We start from the raw sequence: 15051 nt of genomic DNA, 5'->3' as shown, positions 1-15051 counted from the left end.
AACATAAAGAGGCGAAAACGAGGGAGAATGTTAGGTTTTATATTAAAAGGCAAGTATTTCTTACTTCGTAAACACCCGTCCGGGTAAATATTTGAGTCAATCGACTCATCGAGCGTCGAAATCGAGACGATTGGTGAATGGTGACTGATCGTTCGTTCGGATTCGTGATGAACGATAATCGATTCGATTCGAGCCGAGGGCGGTAATAAGATATCGCTGAGCAAAGATCATGAAATAGAGAAATGGGAAAGGGCCGACGACGGCGGTGTCAATATAGTGAGGATGGAATTACATCGTGAACTAATAAATAAATATGAGATTTTCGTCCGCCTCTTTTGACAATTCAATATTAGTTATAGCAATAGCTATGTGTGCGATGATCTTTTGCTTACAAAACACGTCGCGTCTCAAGTCAAAGTTAAAGAACAATGCATCGCATATGATATAAATGTAGAAAGATAAATCTAATTATTGCTTGATGTGGACGAAGTTAAAAGATCATTTAAATGCTGTGTTCATGTTGAGAACGTGGATAAAATAAAAAAGACCAATCACAAATGACACAAATGTGTATGGGAAAAGCTCAGAAAAATACAACATAACTTCGGTGATAAGAAGATAGTAAAAAATACATATTGTAATTGAGACATTTTAAAACAAATTCTTGAAAATTTTATAGATAAAATGATAGTGAAACCAAACAATAAATAAGCCAATACAATGAAACTTATACACTTTCGGGTAAGCTCCATAAGGGAGATGGCATTTAAGATTTCCACTACATAGCATCAAGAGATAAAAGGGGCTATGAGTGCCCAGATAGCGCGGGGTGCAATAAAGTGGTATCTATCCACAGAAAAGATCTATTCTGTGCGTCTATCTGAGTAAGTAATCTTACCGCAATTTATATCTAAAAGGATTATTCAGAATAATTCTAAAGGTACGAGTAATTCCATTAAAAAGCCATACAGCTGAATGTGGCCTTTCGGTCTTTTGGCTATGTCTACCCCGCAACACGTGACGTATAATACGTGATATACTATTTTTTTACAATTAGAGTAAGGTACTCATTTCTTAAAAAAATGTGTCTTAAAAGTACATAGTTTAACTATCCCAATATTAAATTTAAATGAAAACTGCCACAATTTGCTTACAAAACACATTTTTTTATTTCTTACGCTAATTTACTTCATCGCAAATCAATATAATTTACAGATGTACGCATTTTATTTGCGCCTATCGCAATATGACTGGATTCTACGTCACTCGATTGTCAGAGAATCGACATAATGAATCCAATAATATCCTTGTGAGGAGTGTGTTCTCCAAAGTTAGGAAAATTGAGTAATGATAGAGCGCGAGCATTGGCCTTTTTTCACAAATTACTTACTGTATATACGCCTACTATTAATTCCAAATGCACTGAAAATTCCGCTAATTTGAATAACAAAATTTTTCATTTGCCTACTTTTCCTCTAGATACTGAGATATTCGCTTAATATTGATTGCTTACGCCACTCAACTAAGAATAATACAACAGACAGGCAAACAGTATTGACAGAAAGAGAACAAATAGAGTATTATTAATTTTATCATTTAAACAGAGTTTTATCATAACATTTAAAGGCCAAGTTTATCTAGAAGGCAACAATAGAAGGCAACAATACTTAGCAGTAGACACTCTTCTTTCGATGGAGGTCATAACACATCCCCAACATAGTCGAGAAAGCGGTTAAGCTCAAGTGGGATAATATTACGCGGTCTCATATCATTAGCCGGGGGCTGAAAGGTCGTCTTGATAAACAACACATTTTAAGCCGTCGGCCCTTCAGTCTATTTACAGGGTTGCACTGTTTGCATATTTCCACCACTGAGGAAAAAATTGTGTTATGTTTTAAGGCTTGTCAGGAATCGATGCCTTTGTTAGTATGACGTTATTTTTTGTGTTAAATTTGCTTTATTTGTTTTTCACAAAGGTAAACGAGTACATATAAAAAGTGAACAAAAAAGTCACAAACATGCGCAATTTCGTCGGTATGTTTAATTTCAGTGAAAATCGTTTGGTGGTTTCGGTTTTGACTATGATTTTCAGTCACACATTTACGATAATATTTCGACAATCTATTCTTTATCCTGTTCCAAATGATTTATCAATTTACCGTTTTCAAATCCTCCATTTATTGACTGACTTTATTCGACATATTTTAATGTTCTCAAAAAGGGTCTCATTAATTAAAGACGACAATTATTTTGAAGTATAAATAATGAATAGAAAATTTGCACATGAATATAAAATTTTACGCAAGTAACTAATTTAAATTAGTTCATCAAAGCCTCGAGTTTAGAGTAAAGCTGTTGAAGTGAAACTGTTTTGGCGCCCAACGTGATGCCCCACCGTTCACAACAATGTTGCCAGTAATGGAAAAAAATCCCTTTGACTTTGTAATAAACAAGGCACCTCATTAAAACTTTTAATGAAACAAAGCTTTGAATTGATAGGCGTAAGTAGCTGCTGTTTGAAGCATCCACGTTTTTGTTCATCATCATAAAATTAATATGATCGTTTCAAAAATATTATTGAGATTTTTGTTTTCTACAGTTCTTTCTTTCCTTCTTTATTATTGTGCATACAAACATTTAATAACGTCTTTATCCCTTAAGGGTTGACAGAGCCAACAGTCTCAGAAATACTGAAGGCCACGTTCACCTGTATGGCTTTGTTGTAAATAGTGACAGGTTGCTAGCCTATCGACAAGAAGCATCCCTAGTTTATAAACTGGTCCTTTTACGACATCCATGGGAAAGAGATGGAGTGGTCCTATTCTAAAGTGTAGGTAACCAATCGGTACAAAACAAAATTAATTGTGTATAACAAATTTGATGAAGGCCTCCCGTACCGTTGATACCGGTAATATCATATCTTCTGTTCAATTTATGTATATCCTATAATTTCATCAATATTTCACAAAACAAGAAATACCCTCTGTATTTATAGTCAATTTCGCGTTTAAAGTTATTATATTTAAATTGATAAATTTTGGGCCCCTGAGTAACGTCCTTTTACAGACCTAATTAAATTTATAAAAATGAAAAGAAATTCTACAACGCAAGGAATGGGTTGTGGTCGTTCATTGTTCTGTGCTTCGGAGAAAACTTCGCGGAAAGCAGAAATAGAACCAGTGTCCAACAGCTTCGAACGGCGAAAACAACAAAGAAGAAAGGGTTTTTACATATAATTGAATAAAATATTGAGGGTAGTAGAGTCGATAGAGGCGGCAGGCGGACGCTATGAATACTAAACGCAACTCAAAATATGGAATTCACAGAAAATAATCTCGTGCAAGTGATAGTAACAAGTTTTTTTTTTATCTGGCCATTTATGTTCCACTGGTGAGCAAAATCATATTGTTGCATGGCCCAGAATGTCGAAATCGTTCGTTTAAATAAAAACTTCAATAATGTTTAGTTGAAGAGACGATATAAGAGGAAAGAGCACTTTCCTAGCTTCTTAAATCGACTCACAATAAGAAGGTCGTGTATTGTGACTAATGATGATGTCTCTGGAAGTTATCTGAACAAAAACAGTTATTTCGTAAATGGTCAAATGTCTATTTTGATTTTTTTTATTCCTAAATTTGTAAGGTTTTTTATAGGAAAATTTGGCTGCTGGAGACAAGAAGCCTCGTTAGAGTATTTTTAAAATTTTTAAAAATCTCTTTTTAGAGATTATGTAATTTAATTACATATTTTTGTTTCAAAGCTTTATCTCCGTATAATACGAGTTGCAATTTAACAATTTACGTCACGTCTATATCCCTTGCGGGGTAGACAGCGCTAACAGTATTGAAAAGACTGAATGGAAACGTTCAGCTATTTGGCTTAATGATAGAATTGAGATTCAAATAGTAATTTAACAATTTGGATGTATTAAATATTATCAAAAAACGCACCAACAATAAAGGGCGTTGATTTCATGTATTAATCAGCATAAGAGCAAATATTATTAAAATAAAGTTTCATTTGTCATATGGCATTTTTGCCAGTCAAACCTTAAGACCTAAAAAAATACAATACTTATTACAACTTAAAATAGAATTATTAGTGGAGTTATCATTATCTGCAGTAAATGTTATTGTAGAACCTTCGCTGTATTGTCATACATATTCCGAAACATACACCATTTAAACGTCAGCCACTCTATTACAATTCATTTAATTCGTAATTCGCTAAACTACTACAGGACATCGCAAGTCAAGTGTTAAAGGAAAACCAACTTAACTCCTCTACAATTCAGATTCAAAATTGAATGAAAAAGTTATGGCAGCGAAAAGACATCGAATTTCCAAAGGATAAAGAGTTTTAAATTAGAATAGATAAGGTTTGTTTTTCCAGGTAGGGTTGGTAAGATGAATATTTCAGTGGTTTTAGACGTGGCGTGATAAGTTCGCTAGGACGGGTAGTTTTTGTTTCAAAAGCGGACGGTCACGAAAAGTGGGTAGGTTTTAAACGTAGCATTATAGATGCTGGAAGAGTATAAAATTATGTTATGTAGAATAAAATATTTACAAGCAAACAAACTAAAACTGTTTTAAGAAATATGGTTAATAAATTATGAGAAAATCTTTTGCATTAAAAGGCTGGAGAGATCTTATCAAAACATCAGTTGACTGGCAACATTTACTCGATTAGGTTAAGTCCCACTTTTAACTGTAGTCTGTGACGTCATACCGCCCCTTTTTTTTTGTTACTCACACAATCAGGGAATCCAATATACGCGAGCTTTGGACTACTACAGCGCCCACCAAGTAGCTCGCTATCCTCTAGCGGCTACTTGCTGGATCTAGTCTCTATAGCTAAACCCACGCCCTTTTAAATATTGTAACACAAGTCCTAATAAAAGTTGTAGTTATTCTATTGGTTTTTAAATTATCTCTCTCTTACCTGCGACGTCACAAACGTTTAGGTAAAACCTCGCAGGTAAGAGGTCAAGGAAGAAAAGGACACCTTGCAAGGCACAAACTTTCCCGACAGGCGTCGATTGGTTGGAATGTTGTTAATGGTTTATGGCCCTTAATGATATCAAGAAGATTTCAGTTATTTTTTTTATTTAAAGCTCATCACAATAAAGGTCGTTCCATTCAAGAGCACAACCTAGTACGAGTATGTGTTTGTATTGTCCCATGTAGTACTTGAAATATTTTTTGTAAGTGATATTGACACTTCTAGAAATTACATCTTCGGCCAGCGACTGGCACGATCGTCGCGCCCAATTTCATGAATTTATGACGGGACATGGACGGTATCGGATGCTAATACCAAGCACGAGGATTTGTTATAGTTAATTTTTTTAACTGTTAGCAAAACAGACTTGTTATCCCGTACATATTTATTATTATACATTCAAAATATACAAGTATGATTTTGTTTTTTAAATGGTGGTTTTGCACCAAGACTCCTAGTGCTTTTGGGTTTTATGGCTCTTACGAACATTGTTGTGACAACAAAACAAGAAAGGACTTTAAATATTGTGACATAGGAGCAATTATAAATTGATTGAAAGCTTGTTAATGATTTCAACAGAAAACTCCTCCAGTAAAAACAAATAACGTGACTTTACTGTAAAGTAAACGAGGAATTTTATTATGTCTAGTTTCAGAATTCACACATACGCTCTAAGCGTTGAAATCTAAAAGCTTCCGAGTTTTATTTACCCCGGTTTCCGACGCAGTGCAAATCAAATCAAAGTACGCGATCAGTTGCACAATCGCGCATCAAGTCGCACAACTTTATCGTGTCTTCTAACGAGATTTATATAGACGGAAGGGTTGTCAGCACGAGTATCGTGTTTACGGAATAACAAGAGTAATTTCGAGGCATTATAATATTACAGACAGTAATGCATACAAAAATGCATACAGAGATGAGCAGCATTTGTGGTCCTCTGAAGATAAGAATTAGACCTGCAATTGGTTTTGTGCCCAAGGGCACCAACGTAATTGAAAATTGGCCCTTTGAACAACTCTTATGCTGAATTTGGTTTCAAAAGTCTTAAATGTGTGTTTCAAATTTTATTTATTTCTAGTATTATTTAATTGGCAGCCCTAACAGCCGTCTCCAGGAAACTTCTAACTACCTGTAACTTTACTTGTTCGTAATGTCTTTTCTCCAGAATAAGTAAAAATGTGCACAAACTGTTATCGGCACTTTAGTTATTACAATGAAAGCTTATAACATGAAAGTCGAAAAACGTTAGATTGAAATGACCAGAAAGAAATTTAATTATGAAATTAGACATTCAAGAGAAGATAAAATCATTTCGTAAAGCAAGGTTAATGTTAACAATACATAAACAGACAAAAACGATTACAATAAAGTTTATTCAAAATTCACATATAACACCAGAGCCGTAAACAATAAGATAACTAGCAACGAGGGTAGTTGTCTTTGGAATTATTCCAGAAAGTTCAACAATGGCTCCCCCGGCGTAAGATTGTAGTTTACGGGTATCCGGCATAGTCGTGCCAAAAATCATCATTATACCTGTCTAGGTGAATTTTATGTGATCTTGAAACGAAGTAGTTTCTGCTTCGAGATCCCATATTTTGTGCTTTTGGCTCAGCAAGTTCCGAATAAGTATAAATTTTCTAAATGTTATTCTTCTCTTTTTATCATCCTCCTGGCGTGTGTCCCAGTTCAACCCTTGCAGAGAAAATACTCAGTGTCTTTCTATGACTAAGATTTCAGGAGTAGTCAGATAATTTTATAAGGAAACAAGATGAAAAATAATCTAAAAATTTCTAAGTGTTGGTGGAAGATACTTCTAATCAAATCATTTCTCAATAAGTATTCTTAAAAGTCTTTTTAGCTATGTTAGGTGAGAAATCGAGTAGAATTGGAAAAACGACGTAATAATAGTTTATACATTTTTGCCATTATGATTGCTACAAATATTCAATGCATGTATTTCGTGAGTTATGTTTTCTTAAAGAAAATTTTTCTAATTCACAATCTAAATGTAACTGAAATGAATTCTAACTGCAGCTGGCAAAGCGCGGCTCGGTACACAGGATCGCAAAATGTTGAGAGTGCAGAAGAATAAGTCGTTTTAATGTTTTTTGGCGGATGAAAGCGTAAAAAATTGGGGGAGCATCCAAAAGTATATGAAATAGATTGCATCACGACTTTCTCGTTATGGGGCAGACTGAACCAACCGTTTCGAAAAGACTCGAAATGCCACGGATAGGAATTCCTGGAATAAAATTGAGATTCAGATGGCAGTGGCAGGTTGCTTGTCCATCGCCTACAAAAATAATCCCCAGATTTATTATGTAGGCTTGATTTATAGATAAAGAAATCAGTATTTAAATAGAAGTAGAAAATTGTTAAGTTAGTCTACCAATTAAATCTATTTATTCTACGTGTAATTTCTATGGTACCCATATTTCATGTCTTTACTATCTGGAACTGTGCGATAATATTTGAGTTTCTCTCAACTGGGTTTTATTCGAAGCTGTTGATTTTCACAGGAAATTAACTACCGATATGAAATGATACGGGGATGGAACGCGACAGAGGATATTATCATATTCAAATGGCAGTTTTGTTATGAATGTGTATAAAAATTTACATTTTTATGATTGCGGAAGATTGTTCCATGAAATTTTGTTTTAAAATTTTAAAAAATAAAATATAAAGAAGTTATTTTAACAAATTTTAAGAATTAAAACAGACATTATTATACAGACGACATCAGGGTCCGAAACATAAGATGACGTTCATGAATCTATCTTAAATTTCGGCAAGCTGTGTACCGAGAAAAAAAAATGTAAATAAGCTAAATATTCTTCTCATTTTTCGATTAACTAGCTGTATATGTACACTGAAGATATGAATAAAAAGATAGTTATGTAAATTATGTACTATACGATGAAAGGGAAAATTTATTAGTCGTAAAAAGAATAGTTAAAAATTTTCTTACTGGCCAAAAAATGTAACAGACCTACCAATAGCTCATTAAGACTACAAAGACAACTAAGTAAGTATTTGCATTCCCCTTTATTGCGCGCGTTTTGAAAGACCCTCATAAAAATCTCGGGAGAAGTCACGAGCCCTTCACGCCTAATGGCCTGAACCACAGACTAAGTTAAACAAACTAAGTATCAAATTTTTCTTTGCAATATTTGATATATTGGGAATTATGTATAAGGGAGTATATTTGAAAGATTAGAAAGGACAATCTTATTCTCAACATCTTATCATACAACATTGCGCAAATAAAACAGCAAATATTGTTCATTTAAAGGGAGAATTCCCTATTAACCAGCAATAAAATAGGGATACTAGATGAAGTAATTTTGGACCAAATACTGGTTAGGGAGGAATCACAAATAAAATAATCGATGACACTTTCTAATTCCTTACTAACTCTGCGTACGGAAGCTAGCGGGGGCCGGCTGGTAAGAGGGGGCAAGGGGGAGGAAATTGCACTCGGTTTGCGGCTGCTGACCTCTCTTATTGTATGGAAATTGTCGCCAAGCCTTTTGTGCAAAGGAACGTAACGTAAACAAACGTATCCATACTAATAGTATTAGGAAATAAAACGCATAATATTTTAGGTAAAAAAAAAATTGTTTAAGTATTTGCAATTCAAGTTAATCTATATTTAGCGCAATGTAACCTAGGTTACGTAGGTGGAACTGAGGGGGTTAAGTAAATTATATGATGTACAACAAAAAAATATTGAGGGAATAATAGTTCAATACGATTTCAACAAAGAAGCAATTACGGGTAGACATTATGATAATTCACTCATGCAAACAAAACTGAATATAGTCTGACCAAAAGAAGAACCCTTTTTTCATCCCAAAATACTATACCGCATTTCCGTCAAAATATTCCTTGTTCAGTCTGCGATCTGAATAAATTGAATCGGTACATAAAGTTCACCTACTTTCAGAAACGACGTACCTTTAATGTTTCGAAAACAAGGCAATATTGTACGAATGCATTCCAATTCAATTTATTCCGCTAGTGCATTATCCCAACTCTCCAATCTGGGAAGATTTACCTGATCTCTGCTATTTAAAGGGGATCCGCTGAACATTACTTGTTTAAATGGAACTATCATTGGTATATTATTTATTAGAGTGTAGTAGTTATTTTGGGCATCATTGAAGCCCTAAAGGGTAAATAATTTTCCCCGTTCTTTTTTTCACATTTTCCATTATTTCTTCGCTCCTAATAGTTGCAGCGTGATGTAACATAGCCTAAAGCCTCCCTCTATAAATTGTCTATTCGACACAAAAGAATTTTCAATTAGAACCAGTAGTTCCTGAGATTAGCGCGTTCAAACAAACAAACAAACTCTTCAGCTTTATGATACTCGTATTAGTATAGATTGACTATCTAGCGTAAGTCACTGCTTTACTAGCTTTGGTTATTAGGTTAATAACTAACCCTCGTTTTTAAAAGCTTGATCATGTTTAAGTAAATACGAATCAAAATTAAATTAATAAAAAACCAAAACACAACTAACTAATTTATTCGTAACACTAATGTTAATGTGAGCGTTTCTCTGCCAAAACCACTAATCAAACACTATTATTTCACAAAATGACGATACAATCAACCTAATAGGCGTTGTACCAACGAAATTACCCTAATTCCTTTTGTCATGGGTAACTAGCTGCATTTCGAATTCGGCTGAATTATCATTGGAAGCAAAGAATTCATACGACCAGTATAAACAGACCTAGCAAAACTGATGGTCGTTTACAAGATTGTATGTGATGGTTCCGAGTCGGAGTTCTTCTTTGACTGGATAGCTGCTAACTGATTTATGTATATGCAGAATTCGCTATGAAAAAATGCAAATTTATGGTAAGTGCATCAACATTTGGCACTTTTCGAAGTCTTTTTCAGTCGCTGCTCGTTTCGTGATCGCATATTTTAGAAATGGACGAACACTAAAAGTAACGGTACTCGTACAAATTTGAATTATTTGAATTTAAGCAGACATTTGAAACAACTTTAAAATTGATGAATAGAAAATATTTTTAATAGTCAAAAGGAGAACATTTTTAGTTTAAAACTCGTAATTCAACCTTACTAAGTGGAGTGGTGTTTGAGAGTAGTTATGACATTTTTCATTATTCACTTCAATATTTTTAACACTTTACTTCAATAGTCAGAAGACAAACAAACCTGACTCTTTGTCCACATAAAATAACGACTGTAACGTATTAATAAAATCCAAAGACCTACTGGTAGGAAAAAATAAAAAAAACAAAGAAAAATAGATTAACCTACTAACAGCTAAAGACATTATAAACGATATCAAACCTCACTCTGCCCTCTAAAGTAATCTAGAGATTTGCAATTTCCCATGGCGGAAGTAACCCGCCCACGCCGGAAGTCGACTCGGTTGGCGGGAAAACGCTTTTAAGGTTATAATGAATTCACTTTTATGGCAACACTGAATCTATTTTGAAAAGCTTTTAAATTTTTCCCTTATTCAAGGGGATAATGAATAGAAATAATTTTGTTAGAATTTAATAATGAGTTTGGATCATGATTATAGAAATTTCGTCTCTGACCCTAATTTCGGGTTTGATCTCTGGTGAAGTCAAAATAAAAAAGATTTTTTTATAATTGCTTGGATCTGGCAAGACACATACATATACATATATTTACACTTCTGAACAAAATATAATTTGGGAGCTATAACATCGTCAAGGGTATTAGTATTGACGAAATACTCGTAACTTGTTTTAAACAAAAGTATGCCTTTAACGGTTGGAAATTTTGTGAGGACACGATGGAGGTAACGCACCCAATCTTAACATGGCAGAGATGTAGTCTCATCTACAATAACGCTACACACAAAAGATATCTTTAAACTCCGACACTGAGATATCCAAGTTAGTGCCCCGACAAGCGTAAACGACTCATAGAAAATCCTTTTAAAGCTCTTTTTAAAAGTTAACAGAAGTCGCCTTTTGTTAGCGGATAATGCTGAGTATTATACTTGCAGAAGTAAGGATTTTTCTTGATTTGGCTGTACGGTGAAACTTTTTAAAGAATTTCTCATTATCATTTTAACTCGAATCGATTAATAGTCTCAGCGTTTCCTTTGTAATTAGTATTTTGATAGATATTATCATTATTGGTTTCGCTGAGGTGAGACAATATTTTGTCATGCCGTTAAATTATTTTTATTTTTTCGGCAGTCTTGCTAGACTGCAGACTATAATAGAAAAAGACTATAAATTTTCGAATTACTTTTTTGAATTCATTGTTGTCCTTCAAAACATTAATAGGCAGAGATTCAGCTGACAGGTCCTCGCATACAAGTATACCTCTTACCAGGAAGCTTTTAAAAACCAAAAGAAATATAGCTTTTACTATTTTCTTATGATGAGCAAATGCGCCGCGTGGTCGGACGATGTCTATGTATTAGCATCGTTAATTAGGTAAGGCAGTGGAACCCGTGATTCTAATGTAACAGATCACCTACCATCAGGAGATATGTGATAACAGTGTTACATAATAAAATTGCTTTAAGTTAAAAAAAAAATGGTAAACGAGTGTCTTTTCATTAACACAGAGTTTTTAGTAGTGTGTTTTGTACGTATTAGTTAGTATAGTATTTCAGGGGATTTTCAAAATAACATGATATATATATATATAAATATATATTATATATATATATACATAGCAATACTTAACGTTTATCTTGAAATATTAACTTTCCCAATTTCAGTTCAAATTTCAAAAAAATATGATTAGTCGATTGGACGGTTTTAAGAGTCATCAATTCCTGAATAAATAAAACGTAACGTTCCCAATAAGGAATTGATAAAAATTTAAAAATAAAAGAAATACCTTGGTTTGTTATAGAAATATATAATCATTTAAAACGACATTAATTTCTCAAGTTAATTTGTTTAGAGAAAGTTAATATTTCAACTTGCGTCTTAACAAATAAATAACAACAAACATATAGTGTTAATAATACTCACATGTGTAGTCCCAGCTGTCTTGGTCATTTTTGAACACGTTCAATCTTTCAGGCTGAAACAATATAGATACGATTAACATTTAACTTACGTTTGAATTAAGGTACCAGGCTGGTATTATATAGATTAACTCAGGATGGGGTTTCATTAGGTTTGCTTATAGATCCGCTTTTCTTAATTTACATAGAGGTCCATTTAATACGAAAACATATTTATTTTAACCGTGTGACGTGGTACTTCAGAATAGAATCACTCCAATCTTTCCCACAGATATCTTAAAAAGCGACTAAGGGAATGGTTCTTAAGCTTGGGATTCTTCTAATAGGCGATGGGCTAGCAACCTGTCACTATTTGGATCTCAATGCCATCGTTGTGCCATACAGCTGAACGTAGTCTTTTCGAGACCGTTGGCTCTGTTTACCCAGTAAGGAATAAAGATGTGATTATATGTATATGTATATAATCTCAATATTACAACCAATGCCCCATGAGAAAAGTTGTTCATACTGATGAGTACTGTTACATTAAATTCTTGACTACCATTATATAGATTTGAATCGGTTGATTTTACATAGACCGTGCAGTACTCTAATAATCGCCGTACACTGAAGTGCACGAAATTGGACACGCTACAATTTGACGGGCGTCGCTGGCTGGATATATCGTTCCATGAAACAGTGGTCAATTTCGATACGACCCTATCGCCTATGTTTACTATTGGTTGCGTAAAGTCGATAATTTTGATATCGATAGTATTGTAAACTAAGGCGTTAAGTTAACAACTGTCAATATTTAAATCTTAATTCCATCATAAAGACGTCAAACCTATATGGATTAATGATAAGCGTGGTCTTAGAGGATTGCGACTATCGGCTTTGCCTACCCCGTAACGAATGAAGGCGTGATATCTGAACATTAATCGTATAGCACATACATATATACACTACGTTAATCAAACATTTGGCAAAGGATGCAAGCAACGCGGCGCCATACAAAGATTTATTTAAGAGCCGAAATTCTAAAGTTTCAATACAAATAGGACATGTATGATTGCAATAGTAAGACAATAGAAATTTAAATAAGTTTATAGAACTGAGGATGCTATGCGCAACAAATTGAATTTGATTATGTGTATACCCGAAAAACCTCGCTTAATCAAAATTTGGAAATTATGTGAATTTATTTTCATTAAATATTCATAAATTCATAAATTTAATTATGAGCTGCAAAAATTACAGGTATTCCTACAGTAACGCTAAGCCTAGCAAATAAAAATTGCGATATATCTGAGAGCAAAAAAGAACGCACCGGTTTTGTTACGTTCCAAAATTGAAATTTCAAGCGTTCAAACCGCATTCTAAACAAAACTGTTTTGTTCTTTTTCAATGCACTTCCGGGGTTATACGTAAATTTCGTGAGCCGTAACTCTGGCCAGTCTAATATATCGTTTTCGGGTGTCTGCGTTGCGGCGGTTGGCAGCGCCGATGGTCGACGGTTGTCAGACTGCGCTACACACGGAGCTAAGCTCGAATGTGGTATTACGGGTTGGTAAATATTTTTTTTTTAATGTACAAACCACAATTGTCTGTTGCCATTGTAATTTATATTACTCCCTTCTGTGTGTTTTCAGTTACACCCTCAGTCATGCCAGCCAATACTTGTATAACTGTAATTCTGCCAGTGAACGGTATTGTTTTCGGTACAGATGAAGTTGAATCCTTCGTCTTTTTTCTAGAGATGTAAAAGCAACTTAATAATTTTTTCCATAAAGAGTTTCTTCTAGATACCTATTTAAGATGAAGGTACTCTTTGTAGAAATCTTTCCCTGCATTCATTCTCTCCAAAATTTGCGAATATTTATACCTATATGAAAACAATCAGATCATTAATCTGAAAACCTTTAATTATATTAATAGTCAAGATTCCACTCAAAAATCTAACTTTACGCTACTTATATTATAAACATCATTACGAACTAAACGCCATTTTCATTAATGTTCCGTGTTAGTGCGAGCTTTATTGTTCTATCGGTCGGGAGCTAGCAGTCACTCTAGGAAATCCATGATTAAACAAAGTGGTGGTTGCATTTCAACGAACGCTTTATATGTACCTATGACTACGACGCATTCATGGGCGTGCGGTTTGAATTGTTTCTAACAATGGGTGTTAACTTGTCGGATAAAACAAAACACTTGCAATATTTTCATTAATTGTATTCTTATGACAGTTGTGAGAACAGCTTACTGTCTCTATGACATGTAAATCGTGCCAAAACTATTTAAGTTTTAGTACCTATATTACATGTGACTTCTTTTTCTAAACTATTAGATACGCGGCCAATCAGTCTTGTTAATACTGTTGGCTCTGTCTACCCTACAAGGGATATAGACGTGACTATAAATATGTATTAGATAAAGAATCTATAACACATCTTAATGATTCAAGACGACTGGCACATATTAGGTAACCACCTTCAATTCCCGCAATATGTCTCATTTATCAACACAAACCATCAAAACGCGCCTCCCCCACCTCATAAGCTCATCACGGGGACGGAAACGAGTTGATTGCATCGCAGTTTGTCATAGACGCCATTTGCGGCACAAAGTGCTAGCACTCAAGTGTAGAATAGCTCTCTGGGTAAGCGCGGTTTGTCTCTAGCGCCTTTGTCGCTGATGGTGTACAAGTCGGGGCCAGGAAAGGGGAACGTATGTTTATAACATTTTATTAGTACATACAAGACAGGCAGGGCACTATGTGGGTATGTAGTTAATCTAGTCCAGCTAGCAAAATATCATTGAAAACTATTATTGAAGCCAATTTACATAAAGAGATGATCCAAAAAGGTCTGTGAAATGTAAAATGATATCTCAGATTTTCATTCATTTCATTCAGAAGGGTTGTTGGAAGTTGGTCTCAAGACGGCAGATCATATTAAAAATACCAAATTATTTTTCAACAGGTTATGGAAATGGTAACGGTGCAATTCAGACTTATAATATTACCTGAGAATCATATGATGAGAGATATAGTT

The 15051-nt window shown here is 34.2% G+C and overlaps 1 protein-coding gene across 1 annotated transcript in view; it reads right to left on the bottom strand.

Moving 5' to 3' along the window:
• LOC106130426 (heterogeneous nuclear ribonucleoprotein L) overlaps positions 1-15051 on the bottom strand; it is a 276610-nt gene that overhangs the window by 28294 nt on the left and 233265 nt on the right. Inside the window, exon 5 of the mRNA XM_013329264.2 lies at positions 12021-12072. Within this exon, the coding sequence (XP_013184718.1) occupies positions 12021-12072 (52 nt within the window). The remainder of the gene's footprint in view (positions 1-12020; positions 12073-15051) is intronic.

This window comes from Amyelois transitella, chromosome 27, assembly GCF_032362555.1.
Source record: "Amyelois transitella isolate CPQ chromosome 27, ilAmyTran1.1, whole genome shotgun sequence".
Lineage (NCBI taxonomy): Eukaryota > Metazoa > Arthropoda > Insecta > Lepidoptera > Pyralidae > Amyelois > Amyelois transitella.
The sequence above is the reverse complement of the archived record's forward strand: the minus strand, read 5'-3'. Positions and strand labels throughout refer to the sequence as shown.